A 25,011-nucleotide genomic window follows, 5' to 3' on the forward strand; every position below is an offset into this window, starting at 1 on the left:
TACCTAAGAAGAAAAAAGAAACACCTTTTGGACTCCAAAAGCAGATCCTGACCAGAAACTTGGTCAGCAATGTTATTGGGAACCTTTGGTAAGAATTTCACCTTGAAGCAAGTGTAGTTTAAGTTTAGCATTTTATCTGTTTTTTTGGTAACCGTTTCTGACTTCAATGCTTTATACTTGTACTAACTTAAAACCTATCTCCTTGTAGTTAAATAAACTTGGTTTAGTCTTTAAATAAAACTCATCTAGTGTTGTCAATTGTTTCGGTAACTCCATTTATCATAGCAGACTGTTCTATACTGATCTCCTTAGAGGAGCAACAGAAGTAATATATCTGTATTGTCCAGGAGAGGGCTAGACACACATTTTTGGGGGGAAATTCAGGACAGTGTGTGTCACCTTGTAAGTAGTAACCAAAGTCTGGAAGCCAGAGGATGGCTGGGGTTTGATGACAGGCTCCTGAGGTCAGATTTGCTGGATCAGGGCTCAGGCTGTGACCTGCATGCTGGCAGGCTGTTTCTTAGCGGCACAGGTGGGAGCTATAGCAAGAAAGCATTGTAAGACACTCTAAGTGGCAGGGAAGAGGTGACAACACCTCACTGGTCTGGATTGTATCCCAGAGTGTCATAACCACCTACTTCACAAAGGTTTTTTAAATACTTTCAGATCTTTGGGTGGAAATTACTATAAAAAGCATGTAATCTTTCCTGCTTTTGCTTTTCAGTCTTTGCTATCTCATACAATCTAAGCATTAGGGAAGTTTTATTATTGATATACACAACATCACCTAGTGTGGGATATATCTGAGCAGATAAAGAAAAGGGAAATCAAAACTCACTTCTTCACTATTAAGTATTTTTCTTATTTTCAGAGTCTTCTGGGCACTATTTCCCCATTTTGCTTTATTTCCACTCATACCTGTTTTTGGAATATTTCTGATTTTCCTCTCAGCAAGATGGCAAGTATTACTATTAGTGACTGCTGCTGTGCTAATAATTTTTTGTAGAGGTTGTTACCTGAAGCATCTGGTTCATTGTCCTGCTCCATTGGCACAGTTTTCTGCCACAACTACATTACCCCCAGGATTATGAAACCAAATCAGGTCTCTAAGTTTTTTTACAAAGGATCTTAGGTGCTTCCTTTTATCATGGGGGGGTGTGATATGCAAATGATGATTTGAAACAACTGTGTAATATAAGGTCTTACATCAGAAAACTGTGGAAGGTGCAGCAAATTGTGTATTTTCACATTCTGATCATAAGTGTATTTAACAAGCCTTCCATTTTGATCTAATATCAGCTTTGAATAGTGCAATTCAGCTCTGCTTTAACAAGTTAATCAAAATATTGGAGTACTTTTTTAGCTATGACTAGAATTACAGTAATACAAAGCAATGCACCTTGACTGTCTTTATTTTGCAAACGCATATGAAGAGAGAATGTATAAAATTAAGTTTAAGAGAGAAAGATACCTATGGGTTTTAGTGATGCTATTTCAGTAGTGTAAATTGCATTGATGTCTGCTTTAACTACTTTCCTTCTTGCCTGATGACTTTTTGCAGGAAATTTTTAAGAATGAAATCTACAAAGAAGAAATAAAACTGAAAATCACAGCTGCTTCTGAAAAGGACAGTCCCCTTCAGACCAAGGAATATGAGGGACTTGTTGCGGAACCAGTTCAAACTCAAATTAAAGGCCATGCATCATCACCTTACTATGGAAAGAATGAGCCTTCACCAGACCCATCCAGCACTGCAAAAACCTTTCAGCCAGGTTCCTGGATCCCACCAGATAGCAGTAGCCGTAATAAATAAACAGTTGTAATGTGAAAAATCTTGCCAGTGAATTGCACAGATAATTGCTCTAACAAGCAACATGACTGAAGAAAACTTTTTCATTTACCAACTGTTGTGTGAGAAATAAACTGATGATTAATTTTCATTTGTTTTTACACAGCCAGATCATAGACATCATTGAATTTAGTTATTACTGTGACTAATTAGTATATCTTAGTATAAAACTACTGCTACTTAATTTGTGGGTTTTTTTAAAGAAATTGGTCATCTTGTTATTCTTGAGTTCATTCTATTTAGTTCATTGACATAGGAAAATGTCATCATATACTTCCTTTTGACAGGCATTTTTCCTTAAAGGTAACTTTTTTTAACTATAACTATAATCTGGTCTTCAGCATAATGGATTTCACATAGCTTATTTGTAGACATGAAGCTTAGAAATGACCATTTGCACTATCAAATCTAGATTCGTTGCTTAATCATCATGTATTTCTCTGGAATCCCAAAGAGTTCCTTGCCTATTTTTGCCTTTTAATATAGTCAATGCTGTTGGCTCTCCTAGGTGATTTTAGGGTCTGTTTGACTTCATTAGCATAAAGCACTTCAACAATATAGAGAGACTATATTGTTAATTTTAGGGGACTATATTTTGTAACTGCATTAATAGATGGTAAAAGCAAATGTGTGTCTTGCTGGCCATCTGTAAGTAGTGTAAAGTGCTATATGGAATCAGTCTGAGTCAAATAAGAGCAGAGTGTAGAGGCACTCTCATTTTCCAGGAATTTAAGATGACCTAGGCAGTGTCTACACCAGGAGCCAACAACCTTTCAGAAGCGGTGTGTTGAGCCTTCACTTATTCACTCTAATTTAAGGTTGTGTGTGCCAGGTCTAAGTCTATAATATATAACTAAACTATTATTGAATGTAAAGTAAACAAGGTTTTTTAAATGTTTAAGCTTCATTTTTAAATTAAATTGCAGAGCCCCCCAGAGTGGTGGCCAGGACCTGGGCAGTGCGAGTCACAGGTTACCTACCCCTGGTCTATACCAATAAAATTTGTATCAGGATAACAGGAAAGGCCAGTAATGGTGTAGCTACATCAGTGACAGTAGAAGTGTAAAAATTAGTGTAAACAGGGCAGACTTTGTCCTTCTTCCCCCTAGTGCTATTAAACCTGCTCTGTACAGGTTGTCCTAACTTGGTGGTAAAAGCAGCTGAGCTTTGTGTTAATGACTTAGCACACCTGATAGCAGTGGAGGGTGCTCTGGCTCAGTCTCCCTAAAAGCTGTGGCATACAGGCCCTAAATTCTGTGCTGAAGGTGTCAGACTTGTAACAGCTTCAACAGCAAAACAAAAAACTATTGAAATATGAAAAATATCAGACAATACTCATTCTGATATTCAACTTTAGATAGCAGTGTTAGAATGTCTTTCAACTATACATTACCCCAAAATGTTTAATTTGTGATGTGTATTATCCAAATCAAATCCGAACTTCATTACAGAAGTTGTCAGACAGGAAGAGCTGGAGGCTTTGGCTGCTGTGCAAGGGTCACTTAAGGTTTCAGGCCCTTGAGAGGCAGTTGAAGAAAAGATGCATCTCTTTTTTCTCATTTCCTATCCATATACATGGTTTGACATTTTGATCTCTTGCTTCACTGACCCAGCACACTTTGAAAAGAACCAGCTTCTCCCGTTAGATGTTTCTTAAAATGATCAGTGCTGATGTTAACACTTACTGTCACTAGTTTTCAAAGTTAGCCCCACCTTTGCACTGAATGGACCATGTGTTTGTATCCTAAGAACGTCACTGGTTTATGTTAATTTAGAAGATTGTAACCATAGATTATGAAGGCAAACATGATTTTTTAATTAAGTTTGATAGAATTTAACAAAAGAATCCAATTTTATAGCCATGGAATTGGAAATAAATGTAAAGGGCCAGCCCTATATTACCACCCCACTATACTGCTTCTCTCCTCCTCATTCCCAAACAATTTTAGAAATAGTACTGAATGGTATGAGGTGGAGACTGACTACTATGAAAGATTGTATATGATACAGGGAAAAACTGTGTGGTTATTACTGCTTGCAAAAGGGAAATAGTATTATTTCAAAAAAATACATTTTGATGGGTTATGCCATGGTGTGAGAATGAGCAGAGTGAGTTTGGATCTAGGATCTGCCCTGCAGCTACCAAAAGAAAAAGCTTAACTCACAACATTGTTCAGCAGTCAAGGTAGACCATCTTACCCAACCTGATACCAGTCCCCAGCCACTGCCTGAATTCCCCCTTGCTCCACTCTATCATTTTCAAGTTTATCTTCAAGGCCATAGTTGTCTGACCTGTTTTTGTACCACCTTTCTGTCCATCCCATCTACCAAAGGTGTTGGTTTTGATGCTTCTGTTACACCTGTTATATTTAGCCCTGCCCCTGGACACCCCCCATCTTGAGCTGCTCTAAGCCACTACCCTCTCTTAAGAACCTTTTAACTTCCTTCTCCAGTGTCTACAAGCCTGTCACATTTTAAAATTACTTGTTCCATCATGCTGAGTTATTCCTAACAAATCATCTTTGTTCCTTTCATCCTTCCCCGGGCTGCACATGTCCAAAACTGGGGTGTAGCCTCATCTGGGATTTTCAGTGTTTTAGGAGATTCAGAAATCCACATGTTTACTAATATGTTTTTGCTGTAGTGGGAGGTACTCAGCACATGCTGGGATATTAAAATAAAGGAAAGTGGTGAAAACACACATGGGATTTAAAGTGACTGAACAAAAAGTTAACATAGGAAACAATCTTGCAATAATAGACTAAACAAAAAACAGGTATTTTCCATGTCTACCTTCTGATTCTATAAATTAACTAGGCTACATCTGGCTTTAATTTGTGTGCATGGTGAGATCCTACCTTCCACCTCCAACACAAGACAAATGTTCCCAGGCAGAATGCATCAGCTGGTTAACAAATGCTTCATTTGGAGATTAAGAGTATGAGTCCTTTACATTTGCCACACAGAGTGAGCTATGCCTACTATAAAAAAAAACAAAACACAGTGCATTCATTGGTGACATATACAATATGTCACACCATTTTTAAGAGAGGATTATGCCTAAGAATTAGTTAATTTGGATCATTTTCACTTACCACTGTATGTTGAACCCATTCACCTTAGAACTCTCTAAGGAAATATACACTTAAGATAGCACATTCCTTTTCTCTACAGCTGTTACATATTTTTAGAAGTCAGAATAAAGAAGGAACACATTTTTTAAAAAGTATCAAATTTATTTATGTAATGTAGTTAGTTTTGAGTCTGTTCCATTTTAAAACTGTATAAATACCAAGATGTAACCATACTGAAGACAAACACTGAAGACTTAATCCAGTAGATCTAACAATTCTCACAATACTTGTCTTGAGCAACACTCAGAGAAGAAAGCCAACTATTACACCTCAGTGTTTCACATCTAATTCTTACCTAAGGGCTAGTCTACACTGGCAACAATTAACATGCCTTGTATGTGGCCATGGCACAGCACTGAGAGCTCTCACAGTGCTCTAAAAAAGCCACCTCTATGAGGGGCGTGGCTCCCAGCACTGGTGCACAGTCTACAGTGGCGCTTTACAGCTCTGAAACTTTCTGCGCTCAAGGGGTTGTTTTTTCACACCCCTGTACAAGAAAGTTGCAGTGCTGTAAATTGCCAGTGTAGACAAGCCCTAAGATTGATTTAGCAAAACTTCCTGTTTATTTGTATTGGTATTTATTATCTCCTATTCACTTCCTCCTTTCAATAATATAGAGCATCTGCTTTCATAGATGTTTATCCTTTACATACTAAGTGAAGAGGTAGGCACAAGAATCCAGTATGACAAACCACAACTCTATTTGCTCTGATTAAGAGTCATGTTATTGGAACAGGGCCTAAAACTTGATTGCTACTCCAGGATCAGACCCATTGGAACTAAAGTAGTAATAAAAAGTAAGATTTGCTAAAGCATATTAAACTACACATTTTTCATTTTTACTATTATTCTTTGGACAGAAAAATCAATTAAATCTGTTTGCAAAGTAAGTTGGAGCTAAGGCTATGTTTACAGCATTAGAACCTTTATATGAGGCTTTTGTTTCTTTTAAATAAGCCATCCTTTCAAAGCTGGTAATATCCAAAGCAGTTCCTCTGCTGCTCCAGAGTTACTGTTGTCATCACCTAAACCTAGAATGAAATTTAGTTATTTGCCAAATGGATCTCTACATTCATTTTGTGAAGCATATTGTAGGCAAGAGTTGTTCACATTGGGATATTGTGAAAATGAAGTAATTTGCCTACTGCTTGGTTGTAAAAAGTTTCCTTCTGTGAACTATCCAAAAAAGGCTCAGTGGACTACTGATAGTCCAGGAAGCTGATCTTGAGAGCCACTCATGAAGAATTTAGTTGAGTTAATGTGAAATGCTAACACTGTTCATATAATAAGACAAACTCCTGAGAATACAAAGCTGACAACTGCTGCAGAAACAAGGACTGCTATTCCAGGGCCAAGTTGAAACCAGAAAAAAAAAAAGTACTATAATGAAGACAAATCAACAGTAGAAAAAAGACTGTATAAAAACAAAGTGCCTAAGCTTCTAGAAAACCAATGACTGCAGTATTTTTAGAAAGTCAGATATTTAATTTTTTCTTCCTTAATTTAATATTGACATGTTTGAACAATTCCTAAAGCAGTTCCAATTTAAAAAACCAAGCCCCCGCCACTGCATTCATTTTAGTGTATGGCATGTAAACATACAAAGGTAAACTCACTGGAAAGTGATATCTGGTTGAAATATACACATCAAATGCCATTGCAGATTAGACAGAGATATCAACACAAACTGTTTAAGCAGAACATGAATAATTTCAGGGGTTGAAATGTCAGTTCAAGAAGATTGCTGGAGGAAGACACCACCACACAAAGATACAAGTGTACAAGAATGCTTCAACAAAAGCACTTTTTTGCACAAGGAAGGCATTTTGCCTCACTTAATCCCTCTTTGTTCGTTTGGCTTTTGCAATATTTTCCTGGCGTTTCTGTTTCTTCTTTTGCTCTCGCTCCCTGGCCTCAATCATTTTTGCCAGTTTCCATGATAGCACTGCACTTGCTAGGAACAATGGTGTAAGGGCCAAGATCACAGTGGTAAGAAAGCCATATGGGTCCTTTGCAGCCCATTCCACAACATATTCAGCCCACGCTTTGATATCAAACATCTTTTCTACCATCCAACTGGGGAAACCCTATGTAAAAAATTGAATGAGAAAATCTTTTCATTACATAGTCATAAAAATACTGCAAGTTATCGTGCCTTATACAGTAGCAAGATCTGTCCCCGTCACAGAGTTATTCAGAGCGCTTCACATTTATTTAGCTAGAGGGTGGGAAGCAGCTATTTCAGCCAGCTGTTACGCTCGTTCTCCAACACATGCTTTCCACCCACCTCTCACCTTTCCCATTCAGACCAGTAAATAACGGACTGGTACCAGGTGGGTTGTTTATACAGCCAAGTGCGTTTTCTTTTACACTCCTGTCGCAGCCCCGGAGCCGGCGGGACCCCCTCGAGTTAGAAGTCCCGGCCTCGCGTATCTGCGGTCCGCGCTGGACGCGGGATTGGCAGCGAGGCGATGCAGGGAACGCGGCTGGGGTTCGGCCGGGGCACTGCGGCGGGAGCCCCGCACTACACCGGGCTGGGGCGGGAGCTGCGGCGAGGGGGCGGCGTGTCCGCCCCGGCTTCCCACACCTGCAGCGGGGCCCGGCCCGGAGCGAGCCGCCCACTTCACGAGTCGTTGGGGGCGGGGCCGACCCCCGCAGCGGGCTGAGGAGCCCAGTGACCCCCCCCCCCCCGCGTGTCGGGTCCCGCCCCAGCGCTCAGCGGCAGCCGAGGGGCGGGGCTGAATGAATCACTGCCCCGTGGCGGGGGAAGGGTGGGCAGGCGGCGCCTCCCGCGCGGGAACACGGGCCCCGCGGGAGGGTCTCTGGGGAGCCCTCGCACTAGAGCCCGCCCAAGCCCCAGGGAAGAACTGACCCCTCCTCGCCGGCTCCAACGGCGGCTCCACAACCAGAAGCCGCGAGGACAAGCGACTCACGGGCCAACCGGAAACAGGAAAAGGAGAGAGTGCGGCCCCACCCCCGCCGTTACGCCTATGTAGCCATAGAGTCTATCCCTGGCGCCGGCTAGAGTGTCCCTTCAGCCGCTACTTCTCGGAGCCTGGACTGGAGTCACGTGACGGCGGCCGGCGGCGATGTCTCTGCCATTGCTCTGTAGGGGCAGAGCAGTGCGTCCGGGCGGCGCGGGGCACTTCCGGGGCAGCCGGTAGGTAAGCAGCGTGCGCGTGGCTGTTCGCGCGGGAGGTGGCTGGAGCCGTTCGTCCGTTAGTGCACGCGAGGAGCTGGCTCGTGCTCGTCGTCTCTCGCCGCGTGGGGCTGAATGCGGGGCGGGGACAAGGCTCCCTCAGGGGCACAGAGCCCCCCCCCACACACACATATTAACATAGTCTGGCAGATAATGAGCGGGGTGGGGGCTGCAGAAACCCTTGGAAAAGCAGAGTCTGGGCTGCTCCTTACGGCAGGTGTTCGTGGTGCGCATTGAAACTGAGCCCGACAGTGACAAATACCCCAGTGTCGTAGGCGGGAGTGTAACCCTGGGAGACTAACGGGTAAATCATCAGCGCCCCAAAGCCAAAGTCCGGTGGACCCCCGCCCCCCGCCCCCTCTCTGACTTAGAGCAGGAAAGGAAACAAATTTATTCTCCCAAAGCGCCCTGATCCACTCCCATTAGACACCAACGTGCAGCGTGGCGGGACCGCTCTGCTCATTTTAGAGGGGGGTGTGCAAAGACCTTGTTTGTAATTGAGCAGCTGGTATTCTGCGCTGGGTGGTGCTTATACCACGCCCCCTTCTGTCGCCTGCCCGGAGCGCATTAAACCACGTGACGAACATCTGTGATGCGTTTGTTCTCTCATCGTCTCCCCTGAGTGCAGGCAGTAAAGTCTTGTTTGGGAATTTTTTTAAATCTATGTATGCACACGTTGCCGTAAATCCAAGAGGTTTCTGTCTCCATTTAAAAAAAGGCACAGCAGGCCAACTACTGGACCTCCGAGTTAAATTAGTTGAACTTCCTTGTTGTCTTGATGTGGTTCAGAATCCTAAAAGTAGTAGTGTATTGTTAAATGCATGTAAATGGTGCAAAATTTCAACAAGTAGGGAAGGTAAAGTTGCCTGGAATATTTTTGCTATCGTAAAAGCCTACAGTATTGGTAGATAGAACAGTGTGTTTAACCCCACTCTTGCTTACACTTACACATGCTTAATTTTACCACTGTGAGTGATTCCATTGATTGCCATGGGGCTGTTCATGGTAGTAAGGCACATGCCTTAGTGTTCACAGGATTGGAGTTTTAGCATGGTGGATTCAGAGATCTTGCAGTTACTTGAACTAGATTGATCTGTTCAGCAGTTTCCATTCCTAGCTTTTGTGTGCTTGTTTCTCATATATATTTGTATTATTTAAAGGGCACCACATGGGGAACAAGTAATGACTGTGCTTTACCAAAGGACATAATAATTGGCAAGAAATCTGATCTAAAATTCTTTCCACTGGGTATGTGTTATACATACATTTTTGCTACATGCAGATCCTTGTCATAGAATAATTTATGCATTCTTAAATACAAATTTAATTTTTTTAAGGCTGTACTGTCCAGGCTATGCCTATAATATTCACTGAAAAGCACAGTCTCACTTCCTGTACTAACAACGAGGAACCTTAGAGACTAACAAATTTATTTGGGCATAAGCTTTCGTGGGCTAAAACTCAGTTAATCAGATGCATGGAGTTGAAAATACAGAGGCAGGTATAAAAACACAGCATATGAAAAGACAGGAGTTGCCTTACCAAGTGGTGGGTCAGTGCTAACGATCCAGTTCTATTAAGGTGGAAGTGGGCTAGTCTCAACAGTTGACAAGAAGGGGTGAATATCAAGGGAAATCACTTTTGTAGTGCTAATGAGTATACTGTAATCAAGGTGGCCCATTTCAAACAGTTGACAAGAAGGTGTGAGTATCAGCAGGGGGGATTAGTTTTTGTAGTGACCCATCCATTCCCAGTCTTTATTCAGGCCTAATTTGACGGTGTCCAGTTTGCAAATTATTTCCAGTTCTCCAGTTTCTCATTGGAGTCTATTTTTGAAGATTTTTTTGTTGAAGAATTGCCACTTTTAAGTCTGTTATTGAGTGTCCAGAGAGATTGAAGTGTTCTCCTACTAGTTTTTGAATGTTATAATTCTTGAAGTGTTCGCCTACTAGTTTTTGAATGTTATATAATTCTTATATAAGCACTGGAATCTCTAAGTGTCTGTCTCTTTGTATAATTTCTACAAATGTCAGGAAAATGCAGAGCTCATCTAAATCAATGATGTGGTTATTATTTCTAAGATATTGTATTAGCATTATTGTTAGATGATTTTACAAACTGTGTTATCTAAGTTAACAGTTTATTATAGCAGGGGAAATACCTGGTTTTGGAAACTAGAAATACCTTAAAATGAACAGGCCATCCATGGCTAAATGATATGTTTATCATCATATTTCCTGGAAAGCAACATAACACTATCTCCTTTGGTGACATTATTTTATAAACCAATTAACTTCAATAATTTTAAATTGCCACCATTTAAAAAAAAACACCTTTAACATACTTGAGCAGCACTGAAAGTTTTGTTAGGATGGAACCTTGAGTGAACTGACACTGGAGAGGTCTAGCGATATTGTCCATTGTCAAACTTCAGAAAGAATGGCTGCAAAAAGGAGTGAAACGACGACCACAAGATTCCAAAAACTCCAACCATAGTAGAAATAATTGATAATGCAGAGGAAGGCACAGCAGTGCTGAGAATATAATAGTGATGTGGAAAATGGAGGAGTCACTTGCACAAAAGCAAAACAGTCTCATGTTAGGAATCGTTAATGAGAATGAAATTTTGAGTGTATATGTTTAATATATGCTTTCAATAAATGTGTTTATTTTGCTGGTGGTGACATGTTATTGGTGTAGAATCATGTAGAAAACCAGTGCTAAATGTTTCAATCATAATTTAAATGCCTCTCTAGTTGCCTTTGTATCATGCTACTTTGTGGAGCAAATTCAACCCTGGTGTAACTCCATTAATATGTCCCATTTTGTGTCCATAAAAATATAAGTTGATTTTCCCACTAAGAGAATGATTTCTACAAAGTTCATGTACTATTTAATTTCATAATTTCCTTGACCTTGTATATTCCACCTGCTGAATAATATCACTCTTGTTTCTGGATGACATCTATGAAGCTCCCTTACATTGCATATTGGTGAACATTTTTTTGAAGAACTGTAGACATTAAGTTTACCTAGTGTCTTTTTTGCCCCCAGCTTGTAATACCTCTAAAGTGTGGATGCTTTATCAGCGTTTTCTTGGCCACGAATGACACATCTGTAGTATATGCAGACCAGTAAGCTTTCTGTTTCTTATAGCTGTACTTGAGCCAACAAAATTATATTGTACCATTGGGGATTACAGCCTCTTTGTGTGTGCTACAAATCTTTATTTGAAAACGTTGTGTTCTGCTGAAGTGGACCTGCAGTACATCTTTATCTTTTATTCAGGGGTTCTCAACCTTTTTATTTCAGAGGCCCCTGGAACATGCTATAAAAACTCCACAGCCCACCTGTGCCACAACAACTGGTTTTCTGCATATAAAAGCCAGGGTCAGCCTCAAGGGGTAGCAAGCAGGGCAATTGTCCTGTGGCCACACACCACAGGGGGCACTGCAAAGCTAAGTTACTCAGGCTTTGGCTTCAGCCCTGGGTGATGGGGCTCGGGGCCCTGGACTGCAGTCCGGTGTGGTGGGGCTTTGGCTTTCCGCTCTGGGCCCCAGTGAGTCTAATGCCAGTCATGCTTGGTCATGGCTCCCCAGGAGGCCCCAGACCCCTGCTTGAGAACCACTGCCCTAGATTGCATGAAGAGCCCCTTCCATTTGTGCTGTTGCTACTACCATTTATACAGCTGGGCCTGAGCATCTCAGAAGAAATCATCAGTAATTCTGCTGGTGTGCTCAATCCATTTCCACATCATCTGTGTAAACTCCTCTTAGACTGTAAGATGTTTAGGGCAGGGACTGTGTGCGGATGATATCTAGCACATTCTGGATACTACTGGAAGACAAATAATGAGAATATTACATTTTTCAATTTGGTTTCATAATAGTGGGTTTGTATCTGGCTTTTAAAATTTTGATGGGACAAAAAAAAGTATGCATGACTAGTGTCAGATTAAAGTATGGTTGAGTACCTTCATCCTTTAAAAGTGACTCTCAATTATTTTTCTAGCAGCGTTGTTTTTCTTCTCCTTAGAATGTTTTGGTACCCTGTCGTTTTGATCAGACATGAACCATATTTAGCCTTAATCTGTCTCTGGTTATATCACAACTTTAACTGCCTTTTTATGAGTAATCAATTTTAGAGCTCAAACAGGAAGTCAATTGCCCATAAAGATAGTAAGGGAAACTGGATTGCTTGAGAGATTGATAATTGGATATGAAGCTGTCCATCTCCTACCTAGCTCACTAGTTCAAATCCACCCCAGAATGGTAATGACTGAAATGTCTGTTTATTGGTTTGTTTGTTTTTAATGGTGAAAAAAGAACCTCAGCACTGCTATAACTTTTTCTGGTAGTTAGAATAAGGGTCCAGGAGACAAGGAGATTTTTTTTCCATCTGGGCCACTAATTCACAGCATGTGTCTAGGAAAATCACCTTAATCTCCTCATCTGTAAATGAGGATAAAATGTATCCTTGGGTAATACTCATCTTTGCAAAGTGCTTTTTCTTTTCTTTGTTTCCCAGTTATAAATTCATAAATTCGTTCATCTTATCTGGATGAAAGAAAGTGTACATATGATTATAAGTGTGCCCATGATGGGGCTATCACAGCCTTCTGGAGCCTTTGTTCCATTTGCTTTTCCTGCTTGTGCCTTGGCTTTGTTTTCCTACTATATAATACTTATCCTGATCCACATTAATTCAGCTACGCTAATTAGTGTTGTTTCCATCAAGATGTGTCATAACAGCAGCTCATGCTTTATGGGGGAAGGGCATTGAACTTTTAATAGAATTAGAAATGTAGGGCTGGAAGGGACCTCGAGAAGTCATCTAGTCCACCCCCTGCTCTGAGGCAGGACCAAGTATACCTAGACTATCCCTGACAGGTATTTGTCTAACCTCTTCTCTAAAACCTCCAATGACCAGGATTCAGCAACCTCCCTTGGAAGCCTGTTCCAGTGCTTAACTATTCTGATTGTTAGAAATATTTTCCCTAATGTCTAACCTAAATCTCCCTTGCTGCTCCTAATGTCTAACCTAAATCTCCCTTCCATGGACACAGAGAACAATTGATCACCATCCTCGATAACAGCCCTCACATATTTGAAGACTTATCAGGTCCCCTTTCAGTCTTGTTTTCTCAAGGCTAACTATGCCCAGTTTTCGTAATCTTTACTCATAGATCAGGTTTTTAAACCTTTTATTATTTTTGTTGCTCTCCTCTGGATTCTCTCAAATTTATACACATCTTACTTAAAGCATGGCACTGACAACTAGACACAGTACTTCAGCTGAGACCTCACCAGCACCAAGTAGAGTAGAACAGTTACCCCTTGTGTCTTACATATGATGCTCCTGTTAATACACCTCACAATGATATTAGTCTTTTTCTCATATGCATCACATTGTTGGCTCATATTCAGTTTGTGATGTAGTATAACCCTAGATCCTTTTCAGCAGTACTACCACCAAGCCAGTTATTCCTCATTTTGTATTTGTGCATTTAAGTTTTCTTTCCTAAATGTAGTACTTCACACTTGTCTTTACTGAATTTTATCTTGTTGATTTCAGATCAATTTTCCAAGGTCATTTTAGAATTCTTATGGGGTCTCTGACACTTACACAGTGTCCTGCTGTGTAACAAAGACGCCCTGCATAAATAGGGCTACTTTTGCCCCCTTCCCCCACAAAGTTCTTCCTCTTTCTATTGCTGAATTATTTCCTCCCCCAAACTTACTTTTTTAAGGGGCAGCATTTTGCCCCCCGTCCCCACCGCACACTGGTTCCTGCGGAGATCACAGCAATCTGTTTTCTCCAAGGCAAGATTTCACTGAATCTGAAATACCAAGGAATTGTTCCAAAAGCAGAGGGTACATTGCACACTTTTTTTCCTTTCTGATTCAAAAACATTCCTTCGCATTAGTCACAGTGCCTTTCCAGGCAGGGGTCCGTTTTTCATCAACAAAACATTTTGAACTAAACAAGTACATTTTTACCCAGTCCCAAAGTTTAAGTAGTACGTGCTTGTTTTGTTTATTTAATTGGTCAGACATTTTCATGAGAAATTCCACTCTCTCCATTCTAGAATAGAGCATGGAAAGAGCCATGAGCTTTAGGTGCTGGTTCTCATAAAATGCCCCAGTACTTGCATTGCTCCTTCTAGCGGTGGCAAGAATGGAGCTGAGACTCCTTGTTAGATGAAAGATTTTCATGACTCCTGGACTAATTCTGCTGCTGTTGAAGTTGGTGGGGAAGATTCCATTAACTTCACTGGCAGTAGGATCAGAACCTTAGAAAAGACATCAAGGAAGAGGATGCTATAAATCTATCATTTAAAAATCATTAAGATCTGTGGGATGAAGCAAGAGTTTGAATTGGTTGATCTTTTAAAAAAACAAACCAAAAAACCCCCCACCAACTGCTTCTTCACTTCTCTCTGTTGCAGGGACTAGGAAACAAAAACTGAAAGAAGAGTCAAGGGGTTTCATGTATCTTTAAATCTTTACAGATTTTTTTTTTAAATGCTACATCCAAATATCCTAATTGCCTTGCAGAACCAATATCTAGTCAGGCCGGCCCCTGCCTCAAGAAATCATGAAACTAGAATTTAGACATGGCACAACTAGTGAGAGGGAACACAAATTAGGGGACCTCAGGGCTGCTGTAGCTTATAGTGTGCTTCCAATGGCCCTAGAAAATTAGATAATAGCTATAGTGCAGGTCACTTTAGCTATGCCCCCTCCATCAGGTACTGGGAATAGAGCCACCAACGCCAGCAGTACTCTGGCTACAGGAGTATCTTTGCAGAGCAGGGATTCTCAGGAGGCTGTTTCTGCCTACTTTCAGGTCCTTTATGGTGCCAGGCTAGCATAAAATGGCCTTTGTATAACTGAGACTCAGGGCTCTAGAGTTCCAGCCTGGTTGCTTCTCTCTTATAGTAATGACCTGAAGTCAATTTTAAATATTGCCTTTCAAATAAAATTTTATTTTGAAAAAAATATTAAATATTGTTTTCCCTCTGCCAAGTGGTAGCAGATGTCAGGCCATTGCATGTCAGTTTTCCATTGGAGTAGAAACCAGTAATGTGGAGTCTGGATATTTTCTTAGTGTAACTTGTCCATTTACACTTTATATGCCAGTCCTTGAACAGAGGTGGTCACAAGCAACACCACATAGGCAATCCCCACCTTCATGAATGTCAACCCAGACCCCCAGTCAGTTCCCAGGAAGCAACTCTGTACTAAGGCCTGGTCTACACTAGGAATGTACATCACTCTAGCTATGTCTCTTGGGGGTGTGAAAAATCACACTCATGAGAGACATAGTTATACCAATCTACTCTGGTGTAGACAGAATAATTATTCCGTCGACCTAGCTACCACCTCTCAGGGAGCCTGATTACCTACGCTGACGGCATAACCACTCCCATCACTCTAGGTATTCTTAACACTGAAGTGCTATAGCAGCACCGTGGTACCGTTTTAAATGTAGACATACCCCAAGAGTCTAGGCCTGACTCTAGTTATAGAGAGACTCCCCCAACATCTCCCCCCAAAGAACATGCGTCACAAACATATGAGTATAGCATTTCTTCAGACTGTATAGCGATCATATGCAAAGAAAAAAAAATTACAAGACTGTGTAACAGTGACATTTGGTGATTTTATTATTATTATTTATTACTTATATTACCATAGTGCCCATGAGCCCCAGTCATGGACCAGTACCTCACTGTGCTAGGCACTGTACAAATTTCTGCCATAACAATATCTTGTTTAATAATGATGTCATATAAGAGATGTAGGTCTGAGTTCTACTCTTGCATTAATTGTAACCTGGGAAATCACTAGCTTTCAGTCCTACTGCCACAAGCTGGAGCTTGTTTATCTTATAAGGTTGGTCCTGAGTGACCACTTGCCTTGTATTTTAAAGGATGTTCCTTATGGGGCTCCTAATGCTCTGCATCCGCTATTAAATCTCACATGTACTTTAACCTGTATATAGGCAAAAATCATAACCCAATTGTGTTCAGTTGCATGATTTGTAATACAAACAAAATTTAGTATGCTATCTCTTGAAAAGAAGCTGTGTCCATGTTTGAAATCATCCATTGGTTAGCTCTTTGAAACACAGTTCATCACCCTAGCCTGGTCAGTAGACATGGAAGACCTCTGAGAAATATGTCTTGTGTACCGGAATGCAGCCACTCTTTCATTGCTTATGGAAAGTCTTTGATTAGATTGCATTTCCCTCACCTTTTTTTGAATTGGGGCTAGATAGAGTAGTTGCACTGACTCCGGCTCAGATCCACACATCCTTTCCTGTCTCTGCCTTGCTCCTGAGGGGGAATATTTTTTCCTACATCCCTTTACGGTGCACAGCATTTGCTCCTGTTCACTCCAAGCCAGCTTGGTTGACCAATGGGTTGGTGAGAAGCTCCACCCAAAGCCAGCCCATTTGCTTGGCAGGAGGAGTAGCAGCTGTGCTTTAACATAACATAAGAACGGCTATACTGGGTCAGACCAATGGTCCATCTAACCCAGACGCCTGTCTTCTGACAGTGGCCACTTAGATGCAGAGCCATACCATCCATAGGATGGACCAGAGCAGCTGCCTCGGGTCCCGCACTTTGGGGGTCTCCATGCTTCAGGGGGATGCGGGGTCCAGGGTGGCCTGGGAGGTTAGCGGGGAGCCTGGTGCAGGCAGCAGCGAGCGACCCCGCCCCAGCCTGCCCCGCCCCAGCCTGCCCCGCCAGCTCCCAGCGTCACTTGGAGGAGGGGGCGGAAGCCGGAAAGAGGTGGGGCGGAGGCTTGGAAGAAGGGTTGGAATGGGGGCACAGCAGGGGTGGGAAGGGGCGGAGCAGGGGCAGGAAGGGGTGGAGTGGGGGCGGAGCCAGTGGCCGAGGCAGGTTAGGGGTTTGTCCCGGCTCCTGTACCTCCCGCAGGGATGACCGTACTTAGATGTCCTGCATGGTACTTCAGAACAAGCAATAATCTGTCCTTTGTTTATTTTTCATCTTTTTTAAAACTCCTTTTAAAAGTGCTGTGCAACAATATTGTATTGTTAAGCTATGATATTAATATTATGAAAGATGTGTGTCAGGCTGTCTGGAGTGGTTCATGACCATGAGTGCTGACCTCTGGTATGTTCAATAAGTAGATTTCACCAACCCAGTAATAAATGTGAACTCCTGAAGCACTATAACAGTCTTACTGTAGCCTGATTTGGGGTGGGTTAGTAGGGTCAGTGGAGTTTATCCACTTAATTTAGTTTTATTTAATAATTAATTTCCTAATTAATTAATAATATTAGTAGATATTAATAATATGGGTATAGTTTACCAATATGTATGATCAAAAGATAAGAGTTCGTCTTAAATCAGGCTTTGCAGAATTTATACAAGAAGATTGGGGTATATGACAGGAACTTACACTGAGACAAAATTAGTCAATCAAGACCTTTTATTTAAAATCAATGAAACAATAGGTAAATGTAAAATGTTAAAAGCAGTTTGAGATTACAAAGTTACAAAATATCACAGTTTTTTAAGAGATATAAATCTATGATAATACACAGTTCTAATTCACTCTGAACTTAGGTGTTGTTCACACCTCCGATAGATAGAGGAAGTGATGAAAATGGTTATGAGTTAAACCTTCTATAAAGGTAAAGCAGAAATTAGATTCTTTTATACTTACAGCTTTGAAAAGAAATAATACCACGACTTATCAGTAGTTTGACAGCCTTCAAAGGGGAGACAAGGTGAGACGATAAGAAAGATAGCTGGATGTATCGCCTACCATATGGTGTATCAACACCCTTCTTATAGGGCTTATTCGGAAATCCTATGCCCAAATTTGTCTTTCCTCCATGGAAAGGTTAGGGTACCATCCCTCATAGGCCAACATAGATATGCGTATGAATGACAGATATGTACGCAGTTTGTGGTGTACTTGTTAAATTTGTGGGCAAAAATCCCCACTTTTCACCCTTACTAGGTGAAAGGTCTTCAAACATTCAAAAGGTCCCCAGACATTTACGTAGGTTTGTATTCTATTATTACTTTTCTGAGTAAGGGTCCTAAAGGTTGCCTTCAGCGTCATGCAGGATGTGACCAGAGTGTCTGGCCTGGATGTCTATAGATGTCTTGCATTTCTATTGCAAATAATTCTATAATCTATGAAGCCTACATACTTTTATCAAAAAGACATTTTATACAGATCAACAGATTAATCCTCAGGACTACACGCCCCGCTTTGACGGGGTGGTTTACATAAAGAAACCCCGTCACCTAGGATTTAATATCTGTGGGGCCCTTTTTAGTTTCATACCTGGGCAAATTTTGGTATGTATCAGGAATGGGCACCATGTATATATATTCCTGTTCATCCCCAGATGGTGCTCGTCTGTGCATTTGTTTAGGTGATTGGGTGTCTGTCTAGGTCTCTGCCTAGTTTTTGGCTTGGGTTTGTTGCGTTTATACAGCATATAACCTAAAATAAGGAAATTAATTCCAATCCCAATTCCTTGGATAATCATCCATACTTTTAATCCGAAATTTTCTCTGGAAGTTGTTGCAGGCTCATTACCTTCATTCATTAATTGGGTAATAACTTGTTGGGCTTCGTCCATATTATTAGTAATTTGAATGAGGTGAGTCTCCTTACGAGTCATTAATGATTTCAGTTGTAACCCTAATGGTGGAACATAGGCCAAAAAAGTGGGTGTGCTTTGAATAGTTAAATTCTGGTAATCAGGGTTAGACTGAATAATGGTAATGTTCTCAAAAGTAGGGATAGGGGAAATAACTTGATTTCCTATTACCGTGGGTTGCTTTGGGATAAAACAGAAATTTGGCTCTGTGACAGGACACTCCAAGGAACCATACTGGTACCTCTTTTGGTTGGTAACCACGCAAAATTGGTTCCCTCCAGCATAGGTCACCCTCTCCATCGGAGTCTTCCATGTGGTCAGCCTCACCAGGCATGACGATGATGAATTCTGTGCTTTCTCTCCCTGTAGTCCACACAAAACAGTGTCTGATTCAAACACATTACACCTACAGATATACTGAGGTCCTTTTTCAGAACAACAGGCCATCTGTGGTACCTTCCAAGTCTGAGTTGGAGTGTGATAGACTACCAGGGGAGGTGCATTAACGCGTTCCCTGTAGATGTCATCTTCGAGGTGACCTATAGAATGGATAGCAGCCAATTGCCTGTACACATCCTTGTCTGGGTCAAACACTGGTAACGAGACCGTGAATGAAACATACAAAGACCGTGTCATTATACAATCTTTTGCAAGAGAACAACTGTCTCGGTTGGGGTGAGGTGTCACAGATCCTATCTCTCTCATAGCACCCACTGACAAATGCTGGCATGCATCCAAACAAGTGGATCTTTCCTTTTCCAGCTTTTGAAAACATTTAGGGCAATACCAACTTATCAGTTGCTCATTCTTAATTAAATCAGGAACTTCTCCTAGTTTTAAGGATCGCAATGCATCAGTAATTGTGCTTACAACATATTCCCCATATGCAGAGCATATAATTTCTTTCCCTAAATGCTGATCCCTTTTCTGATCATTGTTTAAAGCAATTAACTGGTTAATTTTCTGTTGAGTTTCATTAAACAATTGGGTTATATCATGCATATTATAAACAGTAAATCGTTCTTCCTGTGCCAATCCCTTTATTCCCTGTAACATTGGATTGACTACTCGGTTAGCTTCCTCTTTTAACACATAATCTATATGCTTGCGGATTTTTCCAATATCCACTTGGTTCCAAATTGACATTCCTGCACCAAATAGTCCTGTTAGGGATCCTAAACCTCCAAGGAGATTTAAGCTACGTTTTCTCCTAAGAGTTTGTGACTTAGGGACTTTATCATCCTTTAGCAGAACAATATCTCGCACTCGTTGCTGATAGGCTACAATCCTATTCACAAGTCGTACTGAGAAAAAGGAAGCTACTTTGGTATGCTGACAATAGCTAAATTCTCCCAAGTACCAATTAGATAAATTTAGCACTACAGGAATATGCATAAATTGAACTTGATTAATTATTTTCCTCATTATGGGTGTTGTGGTAAGACCACTAACAGGTCCTGGGTTTAACACTGGACAATTTACATCATTTGTTCTTGACTGATCAAAATCATAGTCAATAACTGGGTCCTGAACTTTAAGTTCAAATGTCATATTCTGGACATATTTTTTGTTTCCTGTTTTGGTTTGAAAGGTAACTATAATGAGCACCTCATATCGCCCTTGGTCCTCATATTCAAGCTTATACAAAGTTAAACTTCCCCCTGTTATCAAATTATTACAGCTAGCTTTGTTTTTCCAAGTACCATAAGATATACCATGTTTTAGGGAAGTTGAATTTGTAAATGTCTTGCATCCTCCCCCCTTAGAATTTTCATTTAAGGGCCACATCTTTTTCCAACCACTAGAGGGTAGTGCAGTTACTTCCCCCAATTGATATTCAAAAGTAACATCCTCCCCCCAAATTCCCTTAACCTGTTGAATCGGGTTGTTGACCAGTTCTGAATTAAGTATAATAGTCCGTTCCTTCTTTGGTGGTATGTTCTGTTGCTTGGGCTCAGACAACTGAGTACGATCCGGTCGTCTGGATTCCTGGGGTTGCAATAGTTCAGTTTCAGACTTAAGATTTTGGCATAGTCCTACCCTTAGAGCAACAATAAGGGTGTAATAAGTCAAAAATGTCAATGTCAATTTCATGGTTGCAAACTGCTGGGCTCCAGTTGTTGCGATTTCGTCTGATCACTTAAATCCTGAGGAGGAAGTTGCTCCTGCAACCTGGACGATCAATACAGCTTTAACTGGTTAGCATGATAAATCTTGTCTCTATTATGCTTTCCTCCTGTTACTCTGATCTTATATACTGCTGAACTGAGTTTATCAATGATTTGGAAAGGTCCAATCCATCGATTACACAACCCATGTTCTGGTGACTTATATGACAATAACATTACTTGGTCTCCTACCTCCCAAGTATTCTCTCTCTGGTTTTTATCAAAGTAAGCCTTTGCCTTACGTCTAGATTTTCCCAATTTAGCAGCTACCTGCAAGTGAATGTGATTTAAATGTTTTTGCAGATTTTGCAGGTAGGTATCCATTTTTATTCCCTCTAATTGAGTGCCACTAGCTTGCCAAATTAAATGTTCTGGTAATCTCATTGTTCGGCCTGTCATCACTTCAAAAGGTGTTTTATCAGTAGATGCAGCCGGTGTCGCCCTCAATTCCATTAAAATTAAAGGCATGAGGGTGTCCCAGTTACGTCCATTGGCATCAACCAGTTTCCTCAACATCACTTTTATAGTCCGATTGGTTCGTTCCACCATCCCAGATGACTGTGGTCTGTATGGGATGTGTAGTCTCTGCGGGACTTCCATCAATTTAAGACAATCCCTAAAGAACTGTCCTGTAAAATGTGATCCCTGGTCTGATTCTACCTTTGCAGGGATCCCCCAGCGAGAGAAGACTTGTTCTACTAAGACCTTGGCAGTGGCTTTTGCAGTATTGGCTTTAAGAGGAAATGCCTCTATCCACTTTGAGAAAGGATCGATAATCACCAATAAATATTGGTTACCTCTTTGGGTCCTTGGCAAAGGACCTACAAAGTCAATCTGCAAAGCCATCCACGGACCTTCATACACCTGGGATCTTAGTGGCGCATTTCTTTTGGATGGAGTAGGATTAGCTTGGGCACATGCCAGACAATTTTCACAATATTGTTGTACATCCATCCTAAGAAGTGGCCACCATCCTACAGATGCAAGACGTTGGACAGTTTTGTCCACTCCCTGATGTCCTCCTGTAGGAGTGTCATGGACCATGTACATCATTTCCCTCCGTAAGTGAGCTGGAACTACCCACACAGGAAAAGGACCTCCTGTATACATGAGAACTCCATCTACTACTTGTAACTGCTGTTCATGTCGTTTGTACAAAGGGTCTATTGTTAGTGATCTTTTGCCTATTTTGGAAAGCTCTAGGATTACTCTCATTATGTCCTTATCCAATTTCTGCACATCTTTTAGATCTGGTATATTGGGTTGTACCAATTTAGTTGCAGCTATAGGACATTTAGGATTAGGGGTAATAACAGAATACTCCTGATCCTTATCTTCCCAAAATTCTCCTGATCGGACTCCTTCACGGGCCAATTTATCAGCTTTCTCATTTTCCATAGCATAAGGGTCCAATTTCCAGTGAGCTTTTACTTTTTTTACTTTGATTGGCCGCTGTCTGGAGTGGTTCATGACCATGAGTGCTGACTTCCGGTATGTTCAATAAGTAGATTTCACCAACCCAGTAATAAATGTGAACTCCTGAAGCACTATAACAGTCTTACCATGGAGTCACAGGCAGTCCCCTTGGGGTCTCCAGTCTATTTTGCCACCCTTGAAAATTGGACTTAGTAATAGTGGTTGCAATATACACCAAGGATCACAAAAGATTCAGGTTGCTTTCAGTCCCAAGAGACTAGTCACTTACCCCAGGTCAATTTGTACCTCAGATCTCACACCAAAGACAATGATTGTAGCCAATCATATAATAAACTAACTACGGATTTATTAATTAGGAAAAAGAAATGAGTGAATTATTTGCAGGTTAAAGTGGGGAACATATATACACAGATGAGTTAGTCTATGGTTCCAAAAGGTGACAGAGCAGTAATTATCTGTCAGCACTATGTCTTTTAGGGCTAAGCCAGGTTAACCCTGGGGATCTCTGCTTTTGTTTCTTAGCTCTAGTCCTGTAAGAGTCCAAACAGCAAACAGATGAAGACTTTTTATGTCACTATCTTTTATTTCCTTCTTCCAGAATTCAAGCAGATGAGATGAGCTTTCTTGTGCATATCATCTTCACCGTGTAAGAGGGTCATTAACACCATCTTTGTATCATGATGTTTCACTATGGCCCACTTAGTTTTGATAGCCCTTCTTAATGGGCTGGGGAACCACTCCTCCTGGCTGTGCTCACAAGTTCAGAGCAGGCATTTTTACAGTTATAAAGCAAAACCTACATATTCCCTTACAGCCTGTGCTACAGACGTTATGAGTAAGAGTAATGCATGCAGTAACTAACCAGCATTTTAGAGTCTAAACACTAACAGATCTTCACAAGTTCAACACCTGTTTTGAACAATACTAACATACAGGTAACTTGGTTTGGTTTCTATGTATGAGCTTGTCAATGCTCAGCTGATGCCTAAAGCATTGGTAAGAGCTGGCATTTTCACAGGAACGTTGCCTCTTCCCCCTTGGACTTATATACGCTGACAGGGTCTTGAGTTACATAATCACACAATACTGTATAACAGGACATACTATTTGGCAAATAATATGGCGTAGGTAGCTGAGCTGTTGTCTGTAGCCATAGATGTACATATATACAGTAGTGTTCTATATTTATTGCATAGATGAATGTTATTAGATCCTGTAATATAACAGACGTTAAAATAGTGTTCCATCTCAAGTGTTTTTAGAGGCATGTAGCATTGTGATGTGTTTGATCTAAGGCAGATGAAGAAAGAAGAGTTAATGTTAACATGAAGACTTTAACTCTGTTGCACAGACACAAGTGTCATGTACACTAGGACTGGTCTGTGCTACCAAGTAAATCCCCTTACGTTGACCTATTTGTGCCTGGCTATACTCAACTTTGTGTCCAGCCAATGTAAATGCCCCATTACATCTTCGAGGAGCAGTGGGCGCTGTCCGGGGTTCTCTGCTCGGTGTCACCGTCAGGCTCCCTTCTTATGACCCTTTGACCGCACTCCTGTCCCTGTTCTTTTATTAGTTGTCCCCCGCAATTAGTGGGTTTCTGAGGCTCTGTGGCACCTCCCCTTAGGCTGGGGGGGGTTCCGTTAGCATGGGGCGGGCTCGCCCGCCCCATTTCCTGGAAACCCAATAGATACATCAACACAGTAAAACCACCTCCCTGAACAGGATAGAGCCATCATTAACCTACCGAGGTTGGTGCAGTGTGAGTGTAGATACAGCATGACCTGTGTCAACCCTAACAGTCCTCCAGCAGCTGTCCCACAATGCCCCATTCTCTATAACAGTAACACTCTGTTCACAATTGCAAATTTAACTGCCCAGAAGTAACAGATCCTGGAAACTACCCCCACTTTGAAGCCCCCCACATATTTCTGAAATGCTTTTTCTTGATTGCCTACCTTGGTGAGCACACCTAGCCGCTCTCCCTTGTTGTATGCAACTGCCCAATCAACTGTTCCGGCACAATATAATAGATGCGCTCCTGCCTGGAGTAGACAGAAGTTATAGGATCTCCTGGGCCTGTGGGGAGAATTGGCTGTGGGACGCACAGCTATAGACCAGTTGTAGAAATGTGGACATCTTGCATGGGGGATGCTGGCAAAGGGATATGACAGGGATCAGTAGCAGTGCAGCATGAAAGCAAAGGAACTTGGCCAGGAATACAATAGATCTGGTGGTGCCCTGCAGATCTGCTGTTTTTACAATGAGCTGCACGCCATACTTGGCAGATACCCCATCAGCATCCCACAGACTACTATGGATACCTCAGAGGAGCCTGAGACAGAGACTTCTGCTGTGAACAGGGAGAAAGCAGAGGAGCTGGGAGCTCCAGCTATGCCATGAGCCAGGACCTGTTCAAAACACCACCACAGTCTAGCCGGTCCCACCAAGCGAGCATGGATGAGCCTGATGAAGGAGAGTAAGTGCGTGCAAGCATTTTCCTTACAGTGTTTTAAATTTAATATAGCACCTGGCCCATCCCCAAGTTAACAAGATAAAGGTGTAAAC

General features: G+C 41.5%; 3 protein-coding genes across 11 annotated transcripts in view; 2 read left to right on the top strand and 1 right to left on the bottom strand.

Annotated features, from left to right (window-relative positions):
* The window catches only part of NDUFAF2 (NADH:ubiquinone oxidoreductase complex assembly factor 2), a 122,655-nt gene extending 120,715 nt beyond the window's left edge, over positions 1-1,940 (top strand). Inside the window, exon 4 of the mRNA XM_045020242.1 lies at positions 1,562-1,940. Within this exon, the coding sequence (XP_044876177.1) occupies positions 1,562-1,813 (252 nt within the window). The 3' untranslated portion in view covers positions 1,814-1,940. The remainder of the gene's footprint in view (positions 1-1,561) is intronic.
* A 3,124-nt stretch (positions 1,941-5,064) lies between these two features.
* SMIM15 (small integral membrane protein 15) lies at positions 5,065-7,992 on the bottom strand. Of its 4 annotated transcripts, none has more exons than XM_045020244.1 (2): positions 7,856-7,992; positions 5,065-7,070 (listed from the first exon to the last, which is right to left on the bottom strand). In XM_045020244.1, the coding sequence occupies exon 2, from the start codon at positions 7,053-7,055 to the stop codon at positions 6,819-6,821; it is 237 nt and encodes a 78-aa protein (XP_044876179.1). In that variant the 5' UTR covers positions 7,056-7,070; positions 7,856-7,992; the 3' UTR covers positions 5,065-6,818. The 4 variants fall into 4 exon arrangements, with proteins under 4 accessions (XP_044876179.1, XP_044876181.1, XP_044876178.1 ...); XM_045020246.1 differs by lacking the exon at positions 7,856-7,992 and adding an exon at positions 7,314-7,531; XM_045020243.1 differs by lacking the exon at positions 7,856-7,992 and adding an exon at positions 7,278-7,531.
* Positions 7,993-8,004: 12 nt separating this feature from the next.
* The window catches only part of LOC123372230 (THAP domain-containing protein 6-like), a 34,658-nt gene continuing 17,651 nt past the window's right edge, over positions 8,005-25,011 (top strand). Inside the window, exons 1-2 of one of the 6 annotated variants that reach the window (XM_045020239.1) lie at positions 8,005-8,143; positions 11,237-11,316. The gene's annotated coding sequence lies outside the window, so the exon portion shown is untranslated. Of the gene's footprint in view, positions 8,148-8,196; positions 8,487-11,236; positions 11,317-25,011 lie in introns of those variants that run through there. The other 5 variants (XM_045020238.1, XM_045020240.1, XM_045020236.1 and 2 more) reach the window with 5 other exon arrangements.

Source organism: Mauremys mutica, chromosome 6 (genome assembly GCF_020497125.1).
Source record: "Mauremys mutica isolate MM-2020 ecotype Southern chromosome 6, ASM2049712v1, whole genome shotgun sequence".
Classification (NCBI taxonomy): Eukaryota; Metazoa; Chordata; order Testudines; family Geoemydidae; genus Mauremys; species Mauremys mutica.